Below are 25569 nucleotides of genomic sequence, written 5' to 3'. Positions count from 1 at the left end.
AGAGGGTCTTCTTTTAGAGACAGCGCATTGACGAATCTAACAAACATAAATTGGAACATTCTTTTCATATTGGAATGGGATTATATTCTGTGTATGGACTTGTAAGTACAGTAGCCATACAACTACTGTATGGATGTTACAAAGGAACTCACATGCACTGAATGAAGCACAGCAATGCTGCTGGTTTCAACTTTCCGTTAAATAAAATAATGATTTGTTCTCACATTCTTTATTAAGAGAGAAATGAGCTAAACTGTACAGTATATGAAATGGTTGTACTGCAACAATGAATCACAAATGAAACATGGAAATGAATAAAACCACAACTTTTACGATTTCTTTTAAAGTTTCCCCTCCATTGAATAAATGTCCCATGGTATTACAAACCTATTTTATGTTTGGAAAATGTTACACCCAAATATATAAAAAGTAATAAAATAGTGCAACTTTTTTTAAACTGCTTTTGATATTTATCTACATATAAACATATCACAAACAACTAAACACTTTTAAGGAAGGGCTATTAATTTGTCTAAATAGGAAAACACCACATCGAAAATAATGTTTACAAATTCATAAAGAACACTTGGAATACAATAAAATCCACCAGAAGTAAGAAATCAATATGGGTGAAGTTGAGGGGGTTGAATATGGAGAAACAACAAATCACTGCTGTGTTTTCCCCTCAGCCTCAATACCAAGCAGGGCATGGACTGCTTCCAGAGGGACTCCTTCAGGGGCGCGGATGTGCATGGTGGTGCCGTCAGGCCCGTTGACGATGACGATGCGCTCAGAGGCCATGTCGCCCTCCTGGCCCTCTGCTAGGTGCATGGTGAGCCCCTCGGTCTGGATGTAGATCTCCTGGCCTTCCTGGGTCTCCTGAACCACTACCTGGCCTCCGCTGGAGACAGCCTGGGTCAGGCCACTCTCCTGGACCAGGGTACAGTTGGGCTGCTGATCTACTGGGACTGGGTCGGTGGCCAAGGCCTTCTCTAACTCTTTCATTTGATCTGCTATGTCAGTGGTGCTCAGGACCTCAGTTGGTTCTGTACCAGACACACCCTGACAAGTCTCCATGGCCTCTCCCGCTGAGTCAACGGTCTCTGTCATGCTGTTGGATAAGTGATCCTGGATCAGTTCCATGGGTGTTACGTTAGTCTCTGGGTTAGATGAGACAACCTGTGGTTTGACGATAGCAGTCTGAGTGGCTTGAGGGCCCATGTCACTGGTGCTCAGGACCTCGGTTGGTTCCGTACCAGACGCATCCTGACCTGTCTCCATGGTCTCCTCTCCTCCCGCTGAGTCAATTGACTCTGTCATGCTGTTGGATAAGTGATCCTGGATCAGTTCCATGGGTGTTACATTTGTCTCTGGGTTAGATGAGACAACCTGTGGTTTGACGATAGCAGTCTGAGTGGCTTGAGGGCCCATGTCACTGGTGCTCAGGACCTCGGTTGGTTCCGTACCAGACGCATCCTGACCTGTCTCCATGGTTTCCTCTCCTCCCGCTGAGTCAATTGACTCTGTCATGCTGTTGGATAAGTGATCCTGGATCAGTTCCATGGGTGTTACATTTGTCTCTGGGTTAGATGAGACAACCTGTGGTTTGACGATAGCAGTCTGAGTGGCTTGAGGGTCCGCGGGGCTCTTGGTGGGCGCCTGAGTTTGTGGTGAATTGTTCTTCATGCTTGTTGATGCGGTGTTCTCTACTTTGGCCTCACTGGATTCTGAGAGTATACAGGGAAAAAAATGTGTGATCTTCCATGTTTTGGTTAGGACATATATGAAATATCTATCCACAGGTTGTTAGTAGGTAAAATATACAACGTACCTATTTTGGAAGTCTCAACACCGTTCTGATGAATTTGAACACCAACCCGGTTTTCCATTTTAAATCTCTTCGTTGGAGGTAACATTTTAGAATTCTGGGTAAAAAAAATAACCTAAGAATTACCTTTACATTTTTGCATCTCATAACAATGAATTACTATGAAAAATATATATAATTCCATAACAGCAAGAGTAGAGTTAGTGTGCAGTCTAAATTAAATGGTGCTTACCTCCATGTAGCGGACATTCTTGGTTGCCATGTTGGTGACATTCTGCTGCGTTGGAGGGTTGAGGACTTTCAACCTGTTCACCTCATCGACGATGCCAAGAGATTTGGCAACCTAAGCAACAGGATTTGCATTAATGAACAATTTTACTCTGTACATTTTGTTTCCGAGACAGAATCAATTTGCTCAATGCATTTGAATACATTTCAACTCCCAGTGTAGTGATACTAATAATGAGATGTCTGTATAGTATTATATGCATGGAAGTTCTTTATTTGTAATCTGGCTATGACGTTATTAATTCCCCCCAAATGTATAGTTTCATTGAATTGAATAATATAGCTGTACTTCTTACATCTACATTGTGGACCTCCAAGGCTGTGTGGACACCCTGCTGAGGGTTACTGATATAGTCCCGGGCCATCTTCTTCACCTGGCTGTGGAGCTGCTCAAACTCCCGGTAGACATCCGAAAACTGGGCTTTGGGTTGCCGCCCCTTCTCCACCTGACGGTTCATGGAATACAATTATTCAGTAAACCAAAAACTACAACTGTGTCTTATTCGATATTTGCCTGTTGCTAAAAATGTATGATAAAGTGCATTCAAACATTGTGTAGCAAAAACAATGTATTGTGTAAATTGTTTTATTGGCGTGCAACTGTTTGTTCAGGTGGTTAGCGTGGTGACCTTACCTTCATCAAGAGGAACTCCCAGACAGTCATGACCTTAGCCAGGCGAGGGAGCACAGTCTCCATCAGTTCTTCATTATCACACTCGTGTGTCACCTAGCAAGGGAACAAGTGACATAAACAGTCAAACAACTTATGTGTTCAGAGATTCATGTTATACTCACAACATTGCTAAATACTCATGTGTTTTGCATTATAACAACTACATTTTGTTTGTATATTTAACACTTGTTTTTAACTTCATGTAGAAACATTCCTAGCAGCAACCGTTTGTTGAAAGTGTTCTGACTCCTAATTTGATGTACCTCTTTCAGCCGTGCTTTCCTTCGCTGGGCCTGCTGCTCCACACTGGCTACACCCCCTCCTAGCTTTGGGGGTCGGCCCCGTCGCCCCCGTCTCACTGCTGGGTGTGCTGCCACCATCGGCAGGCCTTTGGTAGGTGGTCTGCCCCGTCCTCTGGGCCTCCCTGGTCCCCGAGCCTGGACCACTACCTGGCCCACTGCCTGTCTGGTAGAAGCTGCTACTCCTTGGGCTGCCGTGGTATCCACCTGTGAAGGTACAATCCGTAAAAACATTATGGACTGGTTTCCCAGACACAGATTAAGCCTAGTCACGGGCTAAAAGCTAGTTCAATGGAGATTCTCCATTGTGCTTGATTTTTTTGTTGTCTTGGACCAGGTTTAATCTGTGTCCGGAAAACCAACACTATAACAGACAGACATCACCATAATATTAGCTTTCGGCTAAATTAGCTGCAGGTTGTCAACATTCCAATGGTATTCGTTTGTCAACATTTGATTATACACAAGGTAACTTTCTAGCGACTTACTTTTTGTTGAGTGGTTGAAGTTGCAGCAGCCGTTTTCTCTGTGGCATCACTTTTCTCAGGACCTGATGTATTTTTAACACTGTAGGCATTACTCTCTTCAGTTGGCTTCTTATGTTCAGCCCCAGTGCCTACTCTCTTACCAGGGCTGTCAGTTTTTGGGGTCCCTTCAGGAGGGGACTTCAGTTCACCGTGAGAGGGATTCAGCCTGTAGTGTCTGGACAGACCTCCGTGGCCTATGTAAGCTTTATCGCACGTTTCACATTGAAAGGCCTTCCGCTTGTGACTGTAACTCATAGATGCTGCTCCCTTTTTACTATCCCCGCCATCCTCATCTTCCTCCACACTGATCTCAGAGTAATCATCAGAATCTGACTGATGGCCCTCGGCCAAATCCTCTGTCTTGATGAACTTATAGTCCTTCACCTTGTACTTGGGCGGTCTGGACACCCTCCCGGAACGGGTTTTGATATTCGGTGCCTTCTTCACTCTGGCTTTGACCCTTTTAACTTTTTCCACTGTGGAGGCTGGGACAGAGACAGACGTGGTGGCAGCAGCGGTGGCAGGTTTAACTGCTGTGCCGTTGACCGGGGCCTTACCAGAAGGCTGCTGGACTGGGGTCTGAACAGGTATGGGCAGTTTGTGCACAATGGGAACCAGGCTGCCAACCACAGGGGTTGAACTCTGCAGAAGCAGCTGAATGGGAGGGTCTCCAGGGTTCTGCTGTAGGAAGTACTGTTGCTGTCCAACCATGGGTGTGATGTGGATGATCTGGGGGCTGCTGCTCACACTGCCATTTGTAGACACTTTGACCTGCTGGCCTTGACTCGTCAAAGCCAAGTTCTTCTGTTGGGGAATTGAAATGGTAGCCTGCGTAGGTCCTTTCACCTCCTGCTTTCCAGAGGGCATCTGGACTTGGATTCGGATGGTTTCCTGCTGGTAAAATATAAACAATAACATCTGGATAGTAGATTTCATAGCATCGGATTAAAGTGCTATGATCAAATGTTATCTTTTCAAACACAGAATTAGACAATTGAGCATATTAAATATCAGTGAAAGTCATATGTGCAATAATTTAATAGAAAAAACGAATCCAAAAAGTAGTTACCTTTTTCGGGACCAGGCGCGTACCATTGTGGGACTGAAGTGCCACTTGTTTCGCGACCTTCTTCAGCTGCTGTGATGCATTCTGCATAGTGACCAGTGGATGTGGGCTTCCTACTGTAATCTCTGAAGCTGCAACAGTCGTGAACAAGCCAGTTGTGGGGTCCAGAGTGGTCACAACCTGCTCCGATTCCTTGGGTGTCTGGGCCATAGATTGCTGAGATTTGATCACTTGCTCTAGCACTTGTTGCAGCTCATTGGGAGCCAGTGCTGTACTTGGAATCGTATACTGTGTCTGTGATGAAGTAGTAGGGAGTGTTTTGATTACTTGATTTTGTTCAAACAGGCGAACAGCCTCACTCTCTGTCACTGTGACAAGCTGCTGTTTGGCCAACTGCTCCACTAGCTGTTGCTGCTCCTCTGCAGTCAGACCTGATCCCTCAACAAAACTACCGTCTGGTTGCACATAAATAATGGTGGTTCCAGGTGCCAGAGCGTTTACAAAGTCAGCACTGACTGTAGAATACTCTGCACCATTTGCAATACCTGAAGTCTCAACAATAGACGTTATGTTTTGTTCAGGTTGTTGTTCATTTCCATCAGTTTGGCCGACAACCACTTGGGAGTCCTTTGCAACGAATGTATCCTCTTTTGTGCAGCTTTGCAGGAAATCTGTCAAGCCCTGCGCTTCAATACATTTATCGCCGACTTGGTTCTGGTTTTCCAATTCTGTAGAGGTTTCATTTTCTGGCAATCCAGAAACACATTGAACTTGATATATTGTACCATGATCTGCCCCTGTTGTTGTACTTGACACATCGCTCTCATCCTCGTTGTCCGCCATTTTGACTGTTGTAGCTAGCAGGCTAGCTAGCTAGCTAGATATTCATGTGCAATACCCGAAACAATCGATAGATTAGGTAACTTGAATTTCGATATTTTTTTACAACCCTATGAGTTAGTAATAAAAACGACACAGAGGTTACTGCAATTGTAAAAAAAATATATATATGTTGAGGATACTGTGAAACGATGCAATCATTAAACGCTACAGAAGGTAGCTAACGGCAAAGAGAGACGTGAGCAGAGTGGCTGCTGGCTAGATTTTTTTTCTCCAGCGTGTGTCATTTCCGTAGCCGGTCATTTTCTTCTTCGGTGGGGTTTATCGGCAGTTGGCATCCAACGTTGTGGTGCATTACCGCCACCTACTGTAGTTGACTGTGGGCCAGAGACTGACAAACTAAAGCCAACCCCGTTTCTCTTAAAAAAAGATAACAAAATATTTGAGCCGGTATCTAATGACGTTCTACTCAGTATGCTTTGAAATTCATTTCCTGAATCCCCTTCTCCCTCATACTGGATCTCAGCCGCTCTCTTTCCCTCTCATACTGCCCACACAGTATCAGTACATGCTCCACTGCTTGTTTCCTGGCAATAATCACACATTCCTGTCTGATGATTTCCTATCACATTTAAAGTATTATTCAACTGTCTGTGACCCACTCTTAGTCGTGTAAAAATAGCCTCTCTTCTGTCTCTTCCTGCCGTCCTCCTCTCCCCGACTTTCCTATGTACTTGGAATAGATGCCTGCCTTTAGTGTCTCTATTCCACTGCTGCTGCCATATCAAATCAAATCAGGTGAAAAAAAACAGGTGTAGACCTTACAGTGAAATGCTTATTTACAAGCCCTTAACAAACAATGCAGTTTTAAGAAAAATATGTTTAAAAAAGTATGATAATTATTATTATTTTTAAATAATTAAAGAGCAGCAGTAAATAACAATAGCGGGACTATATACAGGTGGTACCGGTACAGAGTCAATGTACATGTTAGAGTTATTCAAGTGACTATGCATAGATCATAACAGAGAGTAGCAGCAGCATAGAAGAGGTGGGTCAATGCAAATAGTCTGGGTATCCATTTGATTAGATGTTCAGCAGTCTTATGGCTTGGGGGTAGAAGCTGTTTAGAAGCCTCTTGGACCTTGGTGCTCCGGTACCGCTCGCCGTGCGGTAGCAGAGAGAACAGTCTATGACTAGGTTGGCTGGAGTCTTTGACAATTTTTCGGGTCTTCCTCTGACACCGCCTGGTGTAGAGGTCCTGGATGGCAAGAAGCTTGGCCCTGGTGATGTACTGCGCCGTACGCACTACCCTCTGTAGTATCTTGCGATCAGAGGCCGAGCAGTTTCCATACCAGGCAGTGATGCTACCCGTTAAGATACTCTCGATGGTGCAGCTGTTAAACCTTTTGAGGATCTGAGGTCCCATGCCAAATATTTTCAGTCTCTTGAGGGGGAATAGTTTTTGTTGTGCCCTCTTCACGACTGTCTTGGTGAGCTTGGACCATGTTAGTTTGTTGGTGATGTAGACACCAAGGAACTTGAAGCTCTCAACCTGCTCCACTACAGCCCCGTCCATGAGAATGGAGGCGTGCTCGGTCCTCCTTTTCCTATAGTCCACAATCATCTCCTGTGTCTTGATAACGTTGAGGGAGTGGTTGTTGTCCTTGCACCACACGGTCAGGTCTCTGACCTCCTCCCTATAAGCTGTCTCATCGTTGTGTCATCAGCAATCTTTTTATTTTAACATTTTTTATTTAACCTTTATTAATGATGGTGTTGGAGTCGTGCCTGGTCGTGCAGTCATGAGTGAACGGGGAGTAGAGGGAGGGGACTGAGCACATACTCCCTGAGGGGCCCCCATGTTGAGGATCCACGTGGCGGATGTGTTGTTACCTACCCGTTCCACCTGGGGGCAGCCCATCAGGAAGTTCAGGATCCAGTTGCAGAGCGAGGTGTTTAGTCCCAGAGTCCTTAGCTTAGTGATGAGCTTTGAGGGCACTATGGTGTTGAACGCTGAGCTGTAGTCAATGAATATCATTCTCACATAGGTGTTCCTTTTGTCCAGGTGGGAAAGGGCAGTGTGGAGTGCAATAATTGCATCATCTGTAGATCTGTTTGGGCGATATGCAAATTGGGTGGTCTGCACCATCACTGTCCATATCAGGCTTTTTGCATTTGCCTTGCTCATTGAAACTACAACATCCACATCCCCACTACTAAGTGCTTGTTTAGCCAGTACATCAGCTGCCTAGTTCCCCCTCTACCCCCACATGGACTAGGACCCAAGTAAATCTTGTCTGAATACCCATCTGTCTAACCCTGCCATGGGTTTGTAGTACATCATACCGCAGGTCTTGTCTGCTACGTGAGCTAAAGCTAAACTCATCAACACTGCACATGAGTCAGAGCAAATAACTACACCCGGTGACTTTATTAGACCATCTATGGTCGTTCCACAAAGTTTATAAACTCAGAGGCTTAACATCGCAAGATTTTCTGGGAACGCATGTGAAACAGACCAAGCAGATCGGGCTGGGGTTTGGGGTTTTGAAAAGTCAATGAGAGAAGTGAAAAATTCTTCCTTAGTTGTTCATTTTCTCTAAATCTAAATGCACAAACTAGAATCGAGGCAATGTTATTACTCTAACCTCATAAAAGTGACAAACGGACATGTTGGAATTTTTGTCAAGAACAACTTTATATCGAAGGAGTGTGTGAACCCAGATGAAGTGATTCTGCGCATGCACTTAGCTAGCCATTGTCGTCATGACATTGTCTACAAGCGTTATCTGGAGAAGCAGTTTTAGCCCATCTTCATACTGTACTGTCTTTGGTTTTTCTGTATGGAGCACCGTTTGGGTCTTTGCGTGTCAAAAAAGATACACGTCAAATAATACTATTTGACAGGTTAAATAAGCTTTTAATTTGACACGTCAAATAACATAATTCTATTATAGAAAATAACATTTGAATTAAAAACAGGTTCAGCCCCTGGTTCGACCGCTATCTTTCAGAGTTACTCCATCTCAAGAATTGCATTTGGCGAAAGGCTCGGCACATGCATACTGAGGTTGACTGGCTCTCATTCAGGCAAATTAGATATAAGTGCACTCAGGCTATCCGGAAGGCCAAAGTTTGTTACTTTAAGGAGCAGTTCTCTCTCTGTGGGTCTAACCCCAAGAAGTTCTGGAAAATGGTTAAAGACCTGGAGAATAAACCCTCCTCCTCACAGCTGCCCATGTCCCTTAAAGTTGACGATGTGGTTGTTACTGACATGAAGCATATGGCTGACCTCTTTAATCACCACTTCATTAAGTCAGGATTCCTATTTGACTCAGCCATGCCTTCTTTCCCTCCCCTTCTAATGCTACTATCCCCGATGCTTCTTCCTCTTTTTCCCCTGCCCGAAACCAAATTTCTCCTTGCAGGCAGTCACTGAGTCCGAGGTGCTAAAGGAGCTCCTGAAACTAGACCTCAAAAAACCATCTGGGTCAGATCATTTAGACCCTTTCTTCTTTAAGGTTGCTGCCCCTATCATCGCCAAGCCTATCTCCAACCTTTTTAACCTAGCTCTCCTTTCTGGGGAGTTTCCCATTGCTTGGAAGGAAGTCACGGTTAGTCCTTTATTAAAAGGGGGAGATCAAGCTGATCCTAATTGTTATAGGCCTAGTACTATTTGGCCTGTTTATCAAAAGTGTTGGAAAAACTTGTCAATAATAAACAGACTCGCTTTCTTGATGTCTATAGTATTCTCTCTGGTATGCAATCTGGTTTCCGCTCTGGTTATGGATGTGTCACTGCAACCTTTTAAAAGGTCCTCAATGACGTCACCATTGCCCTTGATTTTAAGCAATGTTGTGCTGCTATTTATATTGACTTGTAGACCATTCCATTCTTGTGGGCCGGCTAAGGAGTATTGGTGTCTCTGAGGGGTCTTTGGCCTGGTTTGCTAACTACCTCTCTCAAAGAGTGCAGTGTATAAAGTCAGAAAATCTGCTGTCTCAGCCACTGCCTGTCACCAAGGAAGTACCCCAAGGCTCAATCCTAGGCCCCCACGCTCTTCTCAATTTACATCAACTACATAGCTCAGGCAGTAGGATGCTCTCTCATCCATTTATATGCAGATGATACAGTCTTATACAGCTGGCCTCTCCCCGGATTGTGTTAAATGCTCTACAACAAAGCTTTCTTAATGTCCAACTAGCTTTCTCTACCCTTAACCTCGTTCTGAACACCTCCAAAACAAAGGTAATGTGATTTGATAAGAAGAATGCCGCTCTCCCCACAGGTGTGATTACTACCTCTGAGGCGTTTAGAGCTTGAGGTAGTCACCTCATACAAGTACTTGAGAATATGGCTAAATGGAACACTGTTCTTCTCTCAGCACATATCAAAGCTGCAGGCTAAAGTTAAATCTAGACTTGGTTTCCTCTATCGTAATAACTCCTCTTTCACCTGAGCTGCCAAACTAACCCTGATTCCGATTACCACCCTACCCATGCAAGATTACAGAGACATAATTTATAGAGCATCAGGTAAGGGTGCTCTCGACCGGCTAGATGATCTTTACCATTCGGCAATCATATTTGCCACCAATGCTCCTTATAGGACACATCATTGCACTCTATACTCTGTAAACTGGTCATCTCTGTATACCCGTCGCAAGACCCACTGGTTGATGCTTATTTATAAAACCCTCTTAGGCCTCACTCCCCCCTATCTGAGATTTCTACTGCAGCCCTCATCCTCCACATACAACACAATGCCCTTTGTGCTGTTGTCTGTGCCCAATAAAGTTTGTACCATGTTTTGTGTTGCTACCATGTTTTGGTCATGTTGTGTTGCTACAATGCTGTGTTGTCATGTGTTGCTGCCTTGCTATGTTGTTGTCTTAAGTCTCTATTTATGTAATGTTGTGTTGTCTCGTCATGATGTGTGTTTAGTCCTATATTATATTTCATTTTTAATCCTAGCCCCCAACCTCACAGGAGGCCTTTTGGTAGGCCGTCATTGTAAGTAAGAATTTATTCTTAACTGACTTGCCTAGTTAAATAAAGGTTTAAAAAAAATCAACAACAAAAAATATAGAATGTTGTGTGTGCTGAATTTGCACGTGCAAGCCATTGACGGCCAAATAGTAAAATGTATGTGTGAGCATTTGAAATTAGATCAGGATCAAACGAACAGGATCAAAAATGTTTGCAAATATCTTTGATACAGATGTAATTAGCAACTTCTGGGGTAGCTAGCTATCTCTCTAGCTTGGTAACGTTACCTAGCTAGCACCAATGCAACCAGTCTGAAAACAATGACCAGTAGATACTGTCATTTTCAATATTCTTAACAATGATTTAGTATTAGGTAGTATTTGCTAGGTATCCACTTGTTGTTCCCCTATTGAAATAACTATCTAGCCAACCACTTCACTTCACTTCACTTCCCAAAACTACCGTTATAAGCAGCCAGCTAGTGTCATCTGGCTAGCATGGCTTCACCGGACCGTTATGTGTTGTGAAGCTAACCACAATAAGGATTAGCCACAATAGTGGAATTTGCGTTTCGCCTTCAAAAGAAAAGTCCATCTTTGAAAGTGATGCAGAAGGTTAATTGGTGGAATCATGCCATATTTAGACTAAAATAATGTTAAACAAGGTTGGAGTGTTGGAATTTGGAGCTATGAACTGGGGTATCATTCTACTCGGTGACACCCACGGATCACAATTGTGAATAGTTTATGCAAATATTAGCATCATAGCTCTTATTGTGGGACTCTGACTGTGGGAAATCACCACCTCAGTCATCCTATTGTGTGTATTGACATTCATATTGCACTGTACAGCCTGACCTAAGGATTGGCTATCAATGCAATGGGGCATCAGCCTACTCAGTACCCAAGTGCTTTTCCCCCAAAGTCCTCCTCAAGAGTTATCAGGCTCCAAAACATCCACATTGTATTGTTTTTCCTCTGGAATAGTGTTCAATATACATAGCAGGTTGACTGGTACAATAATTGTGTCTCAATTCACAGTGGTTTCAGAGTCCTGCAATAAGAGCTACGAAGCTAATCTTCTCTGGGTGTCACTGAGTAGACTGATACCCAATGTCATTGATCCACATTCCATAAGGCTGTACAGTGAAATAAGTATGCCCCCAATGCAATTCTAAAGTCTAATACATCCAGTGGGATTTCAACAGATTTAACTAATTATTGTCTTTTGTTGGATTTATATAAGAACATTCCAACCTCGTTTAGCATGATCTATTCGATTATGGCATGATTAAACTTTTTGTATTCATTTGCATCACTTTCTGTTAGACTTTTATTTTAAAGGCGAACCGCAAATTCCACTAATGTAGCTAAATCCTTATTGTGGCTAGCTTCGCATAGGTGGGTCCGACCACCATTTATCAAATAAGAACTGTTTTATAAATTAGGGATATTTTAGATTATGACACCCAGCTAGATCGTTAACTAGCTAACTATAGCTACTGAAACGGATTAAATCGTTTTGCTGTGCTTTTGGGGAAGAACATTGTTTGCATCCATCAGCTAGCTAGCTTGTTCATGACCAGCTGTCCAGAGCTCGGGAAGTGTTCCTGCGGTCGTCTGGCAGCGGCAGGTGCGGGAAACAAAACTTGACCAGCATCATAGCATAAGTATCGGTGAATCGTGGTGACATGTGAAATACGAGTGACAGTGTAATCAATCTGTAATAACTACGTAAAAATGTATGAACATGTTAAATTATTATGTGACGTGTAGTCATATTCAGATCCCGATTGGTCAACAAGCTTATTTGACGCGTCAAATAGTGTTATTTGATGTGTATCTTTTTGACACGAAAAGACCCAAACGGCGTTCGATATTTCTGTGTATTTGTTTGCAAAAATATACTCATAAGTGCATTTCATGCATTGAAATATGCTCAGCAATGCTAGAGGTGTAGGCGTAGATTTCAATAACAACTTATTATGAGATGACAGCTAAAAACCTGGGCAACCAGAGGAATTGACTCCAACCATAGAGCTAGATAGAAGGCTTGTGCTCAAAAGCCAGTTTTAGCATGGGCAGCGTCATTGAGGATTTTCACCATGTTGAAGTAGTCAACTGGGTGGGACATGGTTTAAGGAAGTGTCACATAATTTCATCCAGGTCACAAGGACGGATCACCAAATGAATTATACTCGTGAGGATACATTCCACAACTGCAAGTGGCAGTAAATCGCAAACACTGGCTTTATACCTGTACAAACAGGCAGTGTGCACCCTTAAAGTTATTTTGCCAACTCATAGAAGTAGTAGAAGAAGAAAATTGACTACTTCAAAATGGGAATCCCTAAAAACACGTCACTTCAATACAAGTGCCTTTTCGTTGCATGATAGGAGACCATTTTCATTAACCGTAACCGAATTCTCCTAACCTGTTGCGAAAAAGTCATAACTGTATAGAAGTGGTGTGTTTTCATGGAATCTCACGTAAAAATGGATATGGGCCACAATGGCGCTGCACATGCTCTCACGGACGCCATAATGGGAAAGCTACAAATAATATGATCATTGTGAATAGTCAGATTAATATGATAGTTAGATTTAAACGTTGACATGCTTTGCAAGAAAAATGATTTCCCTAATAACCCTGTTTACATGGACACATCTGAAATCAGGCTACCTGATGGGACTTTGATAAATGCTGAAAATCGTAAACCAAAATAAAGTTTCCAACATTCTGAGTTCGGACATATAACGCTGGTATGTGTTTTTTTTTCTTCAAACGCATACGTTCAGTTTTTCCGAACTCACTTCACTCGCGCAAAAGAAAGAAGCTCGCGCTGCTTGTGCTAGAACATGCGAAGATACACCGCTATAACTGTACAAATCCTAATAATTCGAAAAATTCGAAAGCAAGCATTTGCTTTCTTCGATTGTTACCTTACGCCGATTAAAATAACGGAGTAAGGTGTTTCCATGACTACTGCCATAATCCGTTTAATATCGAATTATTAGCGTGCATGTAAATGTACAAGGCGATGTGTATCTAACGTTAAGTCTATGGACCCAACATATCTTTGCTTCACGTATTCTATTGAAATTCAACTATTTCCCCTTGCACATACACATATGGATGTTGTTCACAGACTGTGTCCATAAATACACAAATATTGGTAATAATAAAGGTGCCTTTGACACAATAACAGAGAAAATAAACAATATTGATAAACCTGTCAATAAACGTCTCATCTGGCACAGCAGGCTGCAGTCATGCATGATTGTGTTTTCCCGCGAGACAAGGAAGTGGTGTGGTGGGGTTTGTTGACGTTCATACTCCATAGCTCGAGACGGAAACATCTGCATGATAAGAGATGTTCTCGAATAATAATTCATAGAAGTGTGCGACAGCAATGTCGTCAGCTCTCTCTTTTATACATGCTTTTAGCGTAACTTATTTGTCATCTATATGATAATAGGATATAGGGACACAATCGAATGTAAGTCTGTGTAAACAAGTCTTGTATTTTGTTTTTGTAGCTAGCTAACGTTAGCTAGGCTAGCTAACGTTAGCTAGCTAGCTTGTCATGTCTGAAACGTCAACATTACTTAAACTGCTGTTGGACTGGTTGTGCCTTAGTCCAAGATCGTTAGCTACCCAGTATTTTCGGTTTCATACGATTTCATCTTGGATCTCCAAGTGATGTCACTATCTATTTACTATAGTTAGCTAGCTAGTTAGGGCCACTATGGAGAGATATTTGGTAAGGTTAGTTTCAGTTGACGTGGAGTTAGCGCTAACTGTGTTTGTGCTAGTTAGAAGTAGAAGCAAGGTGTGAAAATTGGAGGATAACCATTGAGGATAACCTCACAGTAGCAACTAGCTAGGTACCTACCTTGCCTGGTCCCACACTGTATTTACCGTAGCCAAATATTCTATAATCATTGTATGCCATACATGTCGGCAGGTAGCCTAGTTTTTTCAAATTGTATTTATTTAACCTTTATTTAACCAGGTAGGCCAGTTGAGAACAGGTTCTCATTTACAACTGGGACCTGGCCAAGATGAAGCAAAGCAGTGCTCCAAAATACAACAACACATTAGTTACACATGAGATAAACAAAAGTACAGTCAATAACACAATAGAAAAATCTTTGTAAGGTGTGTGCAAATGGAGTAAGGAGGTAAGGCAATAAATAGGCCATAGTAGTGAAGTAATTACAATTTAGCAAATTAACACTGAACTGATAGATGTGCAGATGATGATTTGCAAGTAGAAATACTGGTGTGCAAAAAAGTAAATCAAAACGATATGTGGATGAGGTAGGTTGTTGGATAGGCTATTTACAGATGGGTATGTACAGCTGCAGGGATTGGTAAGATGCTCAGATAGCCAGGGTTAGAGCGTTGGACTTGTAACCGAAAGGTTGCAAGATCGAATAACCGAGCTGACAAGGTAAAAATCTGTCGTTCTGCCCCTGAACACGGCAGTTAACCCACTGTTCCTAGGCCATCATTGAAAATTTGAATTTGTTCTTCATCGACTTGCTTAGTTAAATAAAGGTGAAAAAAGTAATGTCTATCATTCATGTGTTCCCATGTTTATGATTGCCATGCCTTCTTTTCCTATTCCACAGAGAGCAGAACATTGCCTGTCCACCATGGCAGCCCAAACCCCTCCACAGAGCGCCTTAAGGGAGTTCTGTCCCATGTACTACCTGCTCAATGCAATACCTGCCAAGGTTCAGAAAGGCTTCCGCTCTGTAGTGGTCTACCTGACTGCTCTGGACACCAACAGTGATTACATTGCTGTGGGGAGCAGTATTGGGATGCTCTATCTGTACTGCAGGCGGGTCTGCCAGATGAACAAGTACAACATAGAGGTGAGTATGCCACTGTTTCATGCATTGCTTATTTTATTAAATAATTTAGCACTTTTACCCTAAACCAAATTTGATAACAAACATCAAATTATTAGTGATTCTATGAACCACGTTGTTCCCCCAATAAGTAAGTTTGTCATTATGTTTAACTGTTAACATGTTACTGTATCTTCCCAGGGGAAATCCGAAGCTATCACAACAGTGAAGCTGCTCAGTTGTTTTGATGACTTGGTGGCAGTGGGCACAGCGTCTGGTCGGGTTGCTCTCTTTCAACTGGTGTCTCAACTTCCAGGCAGGAATAAACAGGTATGCCAACCAACCAATCAACTGATCTGTTGATACGAGTAAAGATAGTGTCATGTTTTGAGCTTTTTTGTTGTTGTTGTATTTTATTCCCTTTTAAACTGGAAAGGTGCAAGCTTAGCACATGCACTGCTCAAGCCTTTAGTGTGTGTGTCTGTGTGTATATCGGAGGGGTTCGAGAGGGGGGGGAAAGCACAAGACAAATGTCCATCTCATATGGATTAAAGTACATCTTATCATATTATGTGCTAAGTAAATGTATCCCTTTGTGTAGCGAAACACTGAGGCCTCTCTCTTTTCTGTAGCTAAGGCGATTCGATGTGGTCGGTTTGCATAAAAGCACAGTCACTGCTTTGGCCTGGAGTGCCAATGGAATGAAGCTTTTCTCTGGTGATGACAAAGGAAAGGTTGTGTACTCTGCTGTGGACCTGGATCAGGTATAGCAGTTTTTATTCTTTCAGTTATGTGCTGTTTGTTTTCTAACCATCTTCTCTCACATATTTGTTGTACCCTTATACACTCAGGGTGTATGTAACCCAGTATTGTGGTTGGAGCTTTGACCTGTGTTGTATGCTCATATACTTAGGGTGTGTGTAACCCAGTGCTGCTGTTTGAGGAGCCCTCAGCCATAGTCCAGCTGGAGTACAGTCAGAAAGTCCTGCTCATCTCCTCTCATCAGAGATCCTTGCTCTTCTACACTCAGGAGCAGGCCCTGCAGCAGTTGGGCACCAAGCCCAGGAAGAGGTAACCTACATGTTGTACTTATTCATTAAAAAGTACCACAACTTCTACATCAGTGACTTTTCAGCAACAAATGAAGTATGTCCCCTTCAGACAATTTATTGAGACATTTACATTTTCTCAGCTGAGCTTCTTCATATTTTTCTGATGTATTAAACAAGAGAGGAATAGACGGTGCAACAATCTAAGCTCTGACTCTATGTGTATATCTTATATATGTCTCTTGCGTTATTCTTTTCCTCGAAGCAATGGGAGGTTTGGTGCGTGCTTCCAGCCAGGCCTGTGTAAGCAGAGTGGCCTGCTGGTCTATGCAGCGAGGCCTGGTCTTAGGTTGTGGCGGACGGACGTGCGAGGACTGGTGGAGGACACGCGGGTCCTGAAGCCTCTGTTCAACCAGCAGGTGCCCCAGTTTGAGCTGTTCCCCAGGCCAGCCCCCACAGGGGGTTATCGGCCCCAGGAGAGGCAGCTGGGCCTGGTGAGCTGCTTCCTCAGAGAGGGCTGGGTCCTCAGCTGGAACGAATACAGTGTCTACGTGTTGGACTGCCTCAACCAGGTAAAGATGTCCTCAGGCAGGAATGGATACTAAACTAATAATACATGTATTTTATTTAGCGCTTGTTACAATGTTTTGTTAGAGAGTAATGGCGAGAGGTGGTTAGAAGTGGATCAGTTGAGACTGCAAAGAATGTAGTAATTTAAGCCATCTTAAATTGGATTGCCTCAACCACAAGGTAATCAAGTGTGAATTGCATGTGTTACAAATTATATATTGATGGAGAATAATGAAAGATAGTCGGGTAAGTGAATCAGCTTAGAGAATACAGGTACCTGTAATTGAAGCCATCTTTGTGTCCTGTCAGAGTGTTTATTCTTTCTAAAGGTCGCACACATCGCATCGAATGTGGATCTCCCGTTGACGTCTGGCTGCTGACATTTTCGTGTGATTCTACATTTAAAATCGTTTTTCACTCGGTTCGCAAGTACTCTCGGCAGGCAAACGCTATTGGTGTGTTCGAGCCCTTACGGGAAGTCGATCTGTCAATGTTATTTTGTCTTTGACTTTCAAGGTGATCATCGGTGCACTGGAAAGCTGCGGGGACATTGTCTCTGTGTCATGCACTGAAAATGAGATCTTCATCTTGAAAGGAGATCGAGACATCGTTCGCATCTCCAATACTCCCGAGGGCCTAGCTTCCAACAGTAAGATGTCATATTGTATTTTGTTTGCTTGAATACATTGAAACCACTTTGGACTACAGTTCAAACCAACCAGACGGTGGAAAGAGAGACAATCACAATCTACAGATAACTTTCTTTAGTCCTTTAATTTCTTCTATCTCTATAGTCATTCCCTGAAAAGTCATTCCCTCTTAACCTTCTTCTTCCCGTCCAGTTTCTGAGTTGTCCCTCCGTTTGACCTCTCCCCTGACCACTCCCACCATCCTGCTCCCGCCCACCGGCTCCGTGGAGACAGCCCAGCCTATCAGGACCATGGCCATCATCACAGAGCATGGGGAGAGGCTGGTGGATGAGGAGGTGGAAGAGGTAGAGGAAGTTCTAGAGCAGGACCAGCTGAGTGACAACCCCGAGGCGGGGGAGACCGTAGCCCTGGTGGAGAGGCCTGAGGTGGGGGAGCGACTGAGCCACCAGAGAGGGGCCAGTGTAGGGGGCACCAGTGAGTCTCGTAGCCGCAGCAGCTCCATAACGTCCTGGGATAGCGTTCAGGGCATGATGCTCTCCACCCCAACCACCACGGAGCAGTCGGACCTCTCCTCCAGCCGCTACAGTGCCATCAACCAGGAGGACTTCCAGCAGGAGCTGGTGGTCAAGGCCATTAAAGTCAAGAAAAAGGCAAAGAGGAGGAGACAAGGTGAGTGGCAGTAGTAACCAATTTGGTAAGGCTCTGATTTTCAACAAAGGGCCAAGAAAACTTTGAGGTCTAGTGTTCTTTGCTCTGGTTGATCACAAAATGTTCCAAAATGGCTCTAAGTAGCATTTTGATAGCTTTAAAAAAGTTCATTGCTTGTCTTAGAATTGACCTTTTCCATACGAGTCTGGATTCAATACATTACATTTACATTACATTTAAGTCATTTAGCAGACGCTCTTATCCAGAGCGACTTACAAATTGGTGCGTTCACCTTAAGACATCCAGTGGAACAGCCACTTTACAATAGTGCATCTAAATCTTTTAAGGGGGTGAGAAGGATTACTTTATCCTATCCTAGGTATTCCTGAAAGAGGTGGGGTTTCAGGTGTCTCCGGAAGGTGGTGATTGACTCCGCTGTCCTGGCGTCGTGAGGGAGTTTGTTCCACCATTGGGGGGCCAGAGCAGCGAACAGTTTTGACTGGGCTGCGCGGGAACTGTACTTCCTCAGTGGTAGGGAGGCGAGCAGGCCAGAGGTGGATGAACGCAGTGCCCTTGTTTGGGTGTAGGGCCTGATCAGAGCCTGGAGGTACTGAGGTGCCGTTCCCCTCACAGCTCCGTAGGCAAGCACCATGGTCTTGTAGCGGATGCGAGCTTCAACTGGAAGCCAGTGGAGAGAGCGGAGGAGCGGGGTGACGTGAGAGAACTTGGGAAGGTTGAACACCAGACGGGCTGCTGCGTTCTGGATGAGTTGTAGGGGTTTAATGGCACAGGCAGGGAGCCCAGCCAACAGCGAGTTGCAGTAATCCAGACGGGAGATGACAAGTGCCTGGATTAGGACCTGCGACGCTTCCTGTGTGAGGCAGGGTCGTACTCTGCGGATGTTGTAGAGCATGAACCTACAGGAACGGGCCACCGCCTTGATGTTAGTTGAGAACGACAGGGTGTTGTCCAGGATCACGCCAAGGTTCTTAGCGCTCTGGGAGGAGGACACAATGGAGTTGTCAACCGTGATGGCGAGATCATGGAATGGGCAGTCCTTCCCCGGGAGGAAGAGCAGCTCCGTCTTGCCGAGGTTCAGCTTGAGGTGGTGATCCGTCATCCACACTGATATGTCTGCCAGACATGCAGAGATGCGATTTGCCACCTGGTCATCAGAAGGGGGAAAGGAGAAGATTAATTGTGTGTCGTCTGCATAGCAATGATAGGAGAGACCATGTGAGGTTATGACAGAGCCAAGTGACTTGGTGTATAGCGAGAATAGGAGAGGGCCTAGAACAGAGCCCTGGGGACGCCAGTGGTGAGAGCGCGTGGTGAGGAGACAGATTCTCGCCACGCCACCTGGTAGGAGCGACCTGTCAGGTAGGGCGCAATCCAAGCGTGGGCCGCGCCGGAGATGCCCAACTCGGAGAGGGTGGAGAGGAGGATCTGATGGTTCACAGTATCGAAGGCAGCCGATAGGTCTAGAAGGATGAGAGCAGAGGAGAGAGAGTTAGCTTTAGCAGTGCGGAGGGCCTCCGTGATACAGAGAAGAGCAGTCTCAGTTGAATGACTAGTCTTGAAACCTGACTGATTTGGATCAAGAAGGTCATTCTGAGAGAGATAGCGGGAGAGCTGGCCAAGGACGGCACGTTCGAGAGTTTTGGAGAGAAAAGAAAGAAGGGATACTGGTCTGTAGTTGTTGACATCGGAGGGATCGAGTGTAGGTTTTTTCAGAAGGGGTGCAACTCTCGCTCTCTTGAAGACAGAAGGGACGTAGCCAGCGGTCAGGGATGAGTTGATGAGCGAGGTGAGGTAAGGGAGAAGGTCTCCGGAAATGGTCTGGAGAAGAGAGGAGGGAATAGGGTCAAGCGGGCAGGTTGTTGGGCGGCCGGCCGTCACAAGACGCGAGATTTCATCTGGAGAGAGAGGGGAGAAAGAGGTCAGAGCACAGGGTAGGGCAGTGTGAGCAGAACCAGCGGTGTCGTTTGACTTAGCAAACGAGGATCGGATGTCGTCGACCTTCTTTTCAAAATGGTTGACGAAGTCATCTGCAGAGAGGGAGGAGGGGGGAGGGGGAGGAGGATTCAGGAGGGAGGAGAAGGTGGCAAAGAGCTTCCTAGGGTTAGAGGCAGATGCTTGGAATTTAGAGTGGTAGAAAGTGGCTTTAGCAGCAGAGACAGAAGAGGAAAATGTAGAGAGGAGGGAGTGAAAGGATGCCAGGTCCGCAGGGAGGCGAGTTTTCCTCCATTTCCGCTCGGCTGCCCGGAGCCCTGTTCTGTGAGCTCGCAATGAGTCGTCGAGCCACGGAGCAGGAGGGGAGGACCGAGCCGGCCTGGAGGATAGGGGACATAGAGAATCAAGGGATGCAGAAAGGGAGGAGAGGAGGGTTGAGGAGGCAGAATCAGGAGATAGGTTGGAGAAGGTTTGAGCAGAGGGAAGAGATGATAGGATGGAAGAGGAGAGAGTAGCGGGGGGAGAGAGAGCGAAGATTGGGACGGCGCGATACCATCCGAGTAGGGGCAGTGTGGGAAGTGTTGGATGAGAGCAAGAGGGAAAAGGATACAAGGTAGTGGTCGGAGATTTGGAGGGGAGTTGCAGTGAGGTTAGTGGAAGAACAGCATCTAGTAAAGATGAGGTCGAGCGTATTGCCTGCCTTGTGAGTAGAGGGGGAAGGTGAGAGGGTGAGGTCAAAAGAGGAGAGGAGTGGAAAGAAGGAGGCAGAGAGGAATGAGTCAAAGTTAAAGTTAAAGTTAATTAATTAAAGTTAATTAATGTTGAAACTTAATTTCGGCTATGTTCTCTCTATCTTTTTCTCTCTACAGAAAGTGGAAACCGCATCTGTGAGCAGCACAACAGCTGGTCCGAGAGCATTTGCAGTCAGGATGGAGGAGGGGGCAGCGACGGGGGGGCCAGCACTCCTATGAGTGAGCCCCCATCCGCCTCCGACCACACCAGTCTCATGTGCAGCAGTCTGGACCTACAGAGCAGGAGCAGCGGATCCCCAGACCAGGAGGGATCCGTCAGTGGCGGTTCCCCAGAACTAAATAACTCTGGAGCTCAGAGCCAGGGTGGTGGCCAGGGACAGGACCCTCAGACTCAACCCCCTGGGACTCGGCCTCCTTCCTGCCCCGCGTCCCTGCCTTTCCAGGACATGGAGTGTCAGTCCTACCCAGAGAACGGCCACGGCCCCTCGGCCACGAACAAACAGGGAGAGGCCCCTACCCCAGATGTAGACCTTCTACTGGAGTGCACCTTTGCCTACATGCAGACCTCAGAGGACCAGGACCCCACTGAGGAGCAGGAGGATGACTTCCTGAGCCCCCTCATTGGACCGGATGACTCTGAGGACCAGGACGACCCGCACCATCTGGAGCCTCCTAGCTGTGTTGATCAGATGTGTTATTCCCGGGAGCCTGAGCAGTGCCCCTCCAGTGACGAGGAGGACATCTATGCTGCCCAGGGAGTCCCGTACTCAGCCTCCAGTGTCAGCCTTGGAGACGGCCTCAACGCCCTCAACCTCCAGGGCTCCAACATCGGACAGCAGGACCAAGACAAGACAGTAATATAACACACAACATGTTGTGTGATGTTTCTGCTTCCTTCCTCAGTGTGTGTGCTGCTACAGTACATTGCATTCAGTTTCATTCTTACACTATATGACTAGTAGTGTCACATCAAAATAGAAGCATTGACTCATTTGATTTTTGTTAAACGGTTGGATAGTTTTCACCATAGAATGTTGTTCATCACCAATACCAACAGTTCTGCCCCTGGTTGAACCCTCTCTCCTCTTGTCTCCTCTGTAGTTAGCAGAGAGCTGGATGGGCTACACAGGGCCAGGCTGTGGCATTCTGAACCTGGTGGTGACTGACCGATACATCTGGTGCCTGGACTTTAAAGGAGGCCTGTACTGCAGTGCTCTCCCAGATGGGGGGCTGAGCTGGCAGAAGTTTGAGGAGAACGTGCAGCAGGTGGCACTGTCACCTTCAGGTGAGGATGTCTAAAATATGATAATTTAGCGCCAGACACTTTTATTCACAGTATCTGTATTATGCGTTATAGATAGAAGGTACTGTGGTACCTGGTCTACATCGTTGTTGCCTCTATTTAAGATGAGCATTCAATGTGTTGGTACTTTTGGGAGTTGGTAAGTTCATTACCCAAGATTTCTCCTTTGGATGTAAATACTAGTGGTTTGTCATGGCTGTTACATTGAAGTCTGATTTCATTTCAGGGTCCCTGCTATGGAAGGTGGAACAGAAGACCATGACAGCGTATGCATGTGGTAAAGTCACCATCAAAGGCAAGAGGCACTGGTACAAAGCCCTGGAGGATTCTGCCTTTGTGGCGCTTAGTGAAGACACAGCCTGGATCATCCATACCAGCGGAGACCTCTACCTGCAGACAGGTGAGATAGTTAACCACAGGGATTGAGTTTGTGATTATACTCATGAGTCTTGTTGTTCTTTACTATCTGCTTTAAGAATAAGATCACTTTATTGGTCAAACCACATTACAGGGTTCATCTGAAATTTGACCTCCTCTTTTAACCCAACCCCCCCCGAAAGACACACATACATGTTTTTGGAGAGGTGCGGGGAGCTACCACGCTGGGCGTCCGGGGGTTACAACGGCAGGCAATGACATCTAGGGTTTGAAACCAGAAACCCTTCAGTTGCCAGCTCAACTCTCGACAGACTTTTCCAATCGAAACCGGGATTCGACCCTCCGCTTGCTGTCTTGCCTCTCTAACCGCTGGGCTACCTGACACCCCCTTGCTCATTCCGCTATGGAGTAAAGATGAAGAAATCTGCCACTACATTTAGCAAATTCATTGCTGCATAGAAAAGGTGCTCACAGGAAGTTTCTATAATATGGTTTTTGTTACAAACCATTTAACTTTATTTTAAATGTAAGATTTGTTCATGTAAGCTATTTGGACTATTCAATTCACTCCTCCATTTGAAACAAGACTTCTGGGTTTCAGCAGCAGGTGGCCTCAGGGCATAAAGAATATTACATCATGACCCTGTTCATTGGCAGTCTCAAGCCGGCAAATAAGTTCCTGCAATTAACCAATTGGCCATTAGATGGAGCTGTTTAGGCTCCATAATAAAAAGTATCATCAGTCACTGGCTAAAATAGTTTAGAGGTAATCATAGTGCTGTATAGATGCCATATTTGGGATGAGAATAATGAAGACGAATAAATCCCAAACATTACAAAATAATATCTGTCCCTTGTATTGTGATGGCTTGTGAAAAACACCGTTAACCCTGCTGGTCAAGACGAGTAATATTATTTCCCTGGTTGTGTAAGGATGTCAGTTGTACATGAAGCATGACTCTAGCAGCTGTTCTGACACATCCAGAGCCAACAGACACAGAGGCCTGTTCATTAAATTACATGCTGTGTATGTCTGCCTCTGTCTAGCCTCAGAGAAACCCTCTGAAATGGGCAGGATTTGTCACAGAAATTGGGTGGTGGCAACGAGATAAATATACACTTTGGAGACCGACATCAAAGAAATTGAAGATTAGTGATTAGTGGGCATAGTGTTGCTGCAGGCTTGTAATTTCAAGTGGCACATTTAATTTCAATTGGATATGATAAACTAAGAAACTAATGGGAGACTGGTAATATGGCTAGATGTTCTTTACTATTCGGTCATCAGATTTGCCACCAATGCTCCTTATAGGACACATCACTGCACTCTATACTCCTCTGTAAACTGGTCATCTCTGTATACCTGTTGCAAGACCAACTGGTTGATGCTTATTTATAAAACCCTCTTAGGCCTCACCCCCCCCCCCCCCCCATCTGAGATCTACTGCAGCCCTCATCCTCTACATACAACACCCGTTTTGCCAGTCACATTCTGTTAAAGGGCCCCAAAGAACACACATCCCTGGGTCGCTCGTCTTTTCAGTTTGCTGCATCTAGCGATTGGAATGAGCTGCAACAATCACTCAAACTGGACAGTTTTATCTCAATCTCTTCATTCAAAGACTCAATCATGGACACTCTTACTGACAGTTGTGGCTGCTTTGCGTGATGTATTGTTGTCTCTACCTTCTTGCCCTTTGTGCTGTTGTCTGCCCAATATTGTTTGTACCATGTTTTGTGCTGCTACCATGTTGTGTTGCTACTATCCTGTGTTGTCATGTGTTGCTGCCTTGATATGTTGTTGTCTTAGGTCTCTCTTTATGTAGTGTTGTGTTGTCGTTATGTGTGTTTTGTCCTATATTTATATATATTTATTTTTAATCCCAGTTCCCGCATGAGGCCTTTTGCCTTTTGGTAGGCTGTCATTGTAAATAAGAATTTGTTCTTAACTGACTTGCCTAGTTAAATATAGGTTAAATAAAATAGAAAAATAGTAGTCTAGACTTGGCATGATTACCATTTTGTTTACATACAGACACTCACTCACTTACTCACAAAAAAACACAACAAATGCACTAACTCACAGACTAATCCCTGATTGTGGTCGTGGTCCCATCCTGCAGGGTTGAGTGTGGACCGTCCATGTGCACGGGCTGTGAAGGTGGACTGCCCGTGCCCAATGACCCAGATCGCAGCACGGGGCGGGGTGGTATGGGCCCTCAGTGAACACAGGGCCGTCTTCTACAGAGAAGGCCTCAGCAGCTACTGCTCTGAGGGGGAAATGTGGAAGTACGACAAAATCAGGTAGAACCTTTTCTGTGTGTCATAGACCCCAGTAACAGTGATAGTTGAGTTAGCTATGCTTGCTTCTCGTGAAACTCATACGGGTTGTCATGTGTTTGTTCTATTGAATTGTAATCCAACAATGACTCTTTCACCTCTTTTGAAAAGAGGAAGGAAGATGTGTGTCATACAGGCCTAGTAACAGTGAAAGTTGAGTTAGTATGACCAACCTGGGTTAAAATCCAGCTCTCCTGCACACCAGAAGACTGCGTTAGCCTGCTGAGTTAAAGGGAGCTAATGCACGTCTTCAGGACTCAGGCAATGTTGGCTATGCTTTCTTTGCTAATCATCACATATTTGTGTGTGTGTTTTTCCTCCTTTCAAAGTGAGAGTCAAGGTCTGGAGCCCATCTGTATAGCCCTGGGAGAGAACAACACAGCCTGGGCTCTGGACACCGGTGGAAGTCTGTGGTTCAGGACTGGAGTCACTGCCAAAAAGCCCCAGGGGGACGATGACCACTGGTGGCAGGTTGGTATCCAATGTTACCCACACAGTGCTAGGGCTGTGGCGGTCACGAAACTTTGTCAGCCGGCGATTGTCAAGCAAATAACT

The 25569-nt window shown here is 44.9% G+C and overlaps 2 protein-coding genes across 4 annotated transcripts in view; one reads left to right on the top strand and one right to left on the bottom strand.

The window, feature by feature from the left end:
• Window positions 1-213: 213 nt before the first annotated feature.
• On the bottom strand, window positions 214-5805 carry LOC115146036 (uncharacterized). 2 transcript variants are annotated; one of them, XM_029687786.2, is made up of 8 exons: window positions 4685-5805; window positions 3577-4509; window positions 3053-3295; window positions 2751-2843; window positions 2413-2562; window positions 2061-2171; window positions 1832-1925; window positions 214-1727 (listed from the first exon to the last, which is right to left on the bottom strand). In XM_029687786.2, exons 1-8 carry the CDS (start codon window positions 5522-5524, stop codon window positions 667-669), a joined length of 3525 nt encoding a protein of 1174 aa, XP_029543646.1. In that variant the 5' UTR covers window positions 5525-5805; the 3' UTR covers window positions 214-666. The 2 variants fall into 2 exon arrangements, with proteins under 2 accessions (XP_029543646.1, XP_029543647.1); XM_029687787.1 differs by having other exon boundaries at window positions 3577-4506; window positions 4685-5802.
• A 6102-nt stretch (window positions 5806-11907) lies between these two features.
• Window positions 11908-25569, top strand: part of tecpr2 (tectonin beta-propeller repeat containing 2) — a 33633-nt gene continuing 19971 nt past the window's right edge. The window contains exons 1-13 of one of the 2 annotated variants that reach the window (XM_029687784.2): window positions 11908-12144; window positions 15150-15395; window positions 15573-15701; window positions 16004-16135; window positions 16285-16442; window positions 16686-16992; window positions 17507-17639; window positions 17833-18309; window positions 21111-21847; window positions 22095-22278; window positions 22523-22696; window positions 24798-24978; window positions 25344-25485. In XM_029687784.2, the coding sequence (XP_029543644.1) occupies window positions 15174-15395; window positions 15573-15701; window positions 16004-16135; window positions 16285-16442; window positions 16686-16992; window positions 17507-17639; window positions 17833-18309; window positions 21111-21847; window positions 22095-22278; window positions 22523-22696; window positions 24798-24978; window positions 25344-25485 (2976 nt within the window). In that variant the 5' untranslated portion in view covers window positions 11908-12144; window positions 15150-15173. Of the gene's footprint in view, window positions 12145-13832; window positions 14012-15149; window positions 15396-15572; window positions 15702-16003; window positions 16136-16284; window positions 16443-16685; window positions 16993-17506; window positions 17640-17832; window positions 18310-21110; window positions 21848-22094; window positions 22279-22522; window positions 22697-24797; window positions 24979-25343; window positions 25486-25569 lie in introns of those variants that run through there. The other variant, XM_029687783.2, reaches the window with a different exon arrangement.

This window comes from Oncorhynchus nerka, linkage group LG18, assembly GCF_034236695.1.
Source record: "Oncorhynchus nerka isolate Pitt River linkage group LG18, Oner_Uvic_2.0, whole genome shotgun sequence".
Lineage (NCBI taxonomy): Eukaryota > Metazoa > Chordata > Actinopteri > Salmoniformes > Salmonidae > Oncorhynchus > Oncorhynchus nerka.
This window is presented reverse-complemented; position numbering and strand designations above follow the sequence as displayed.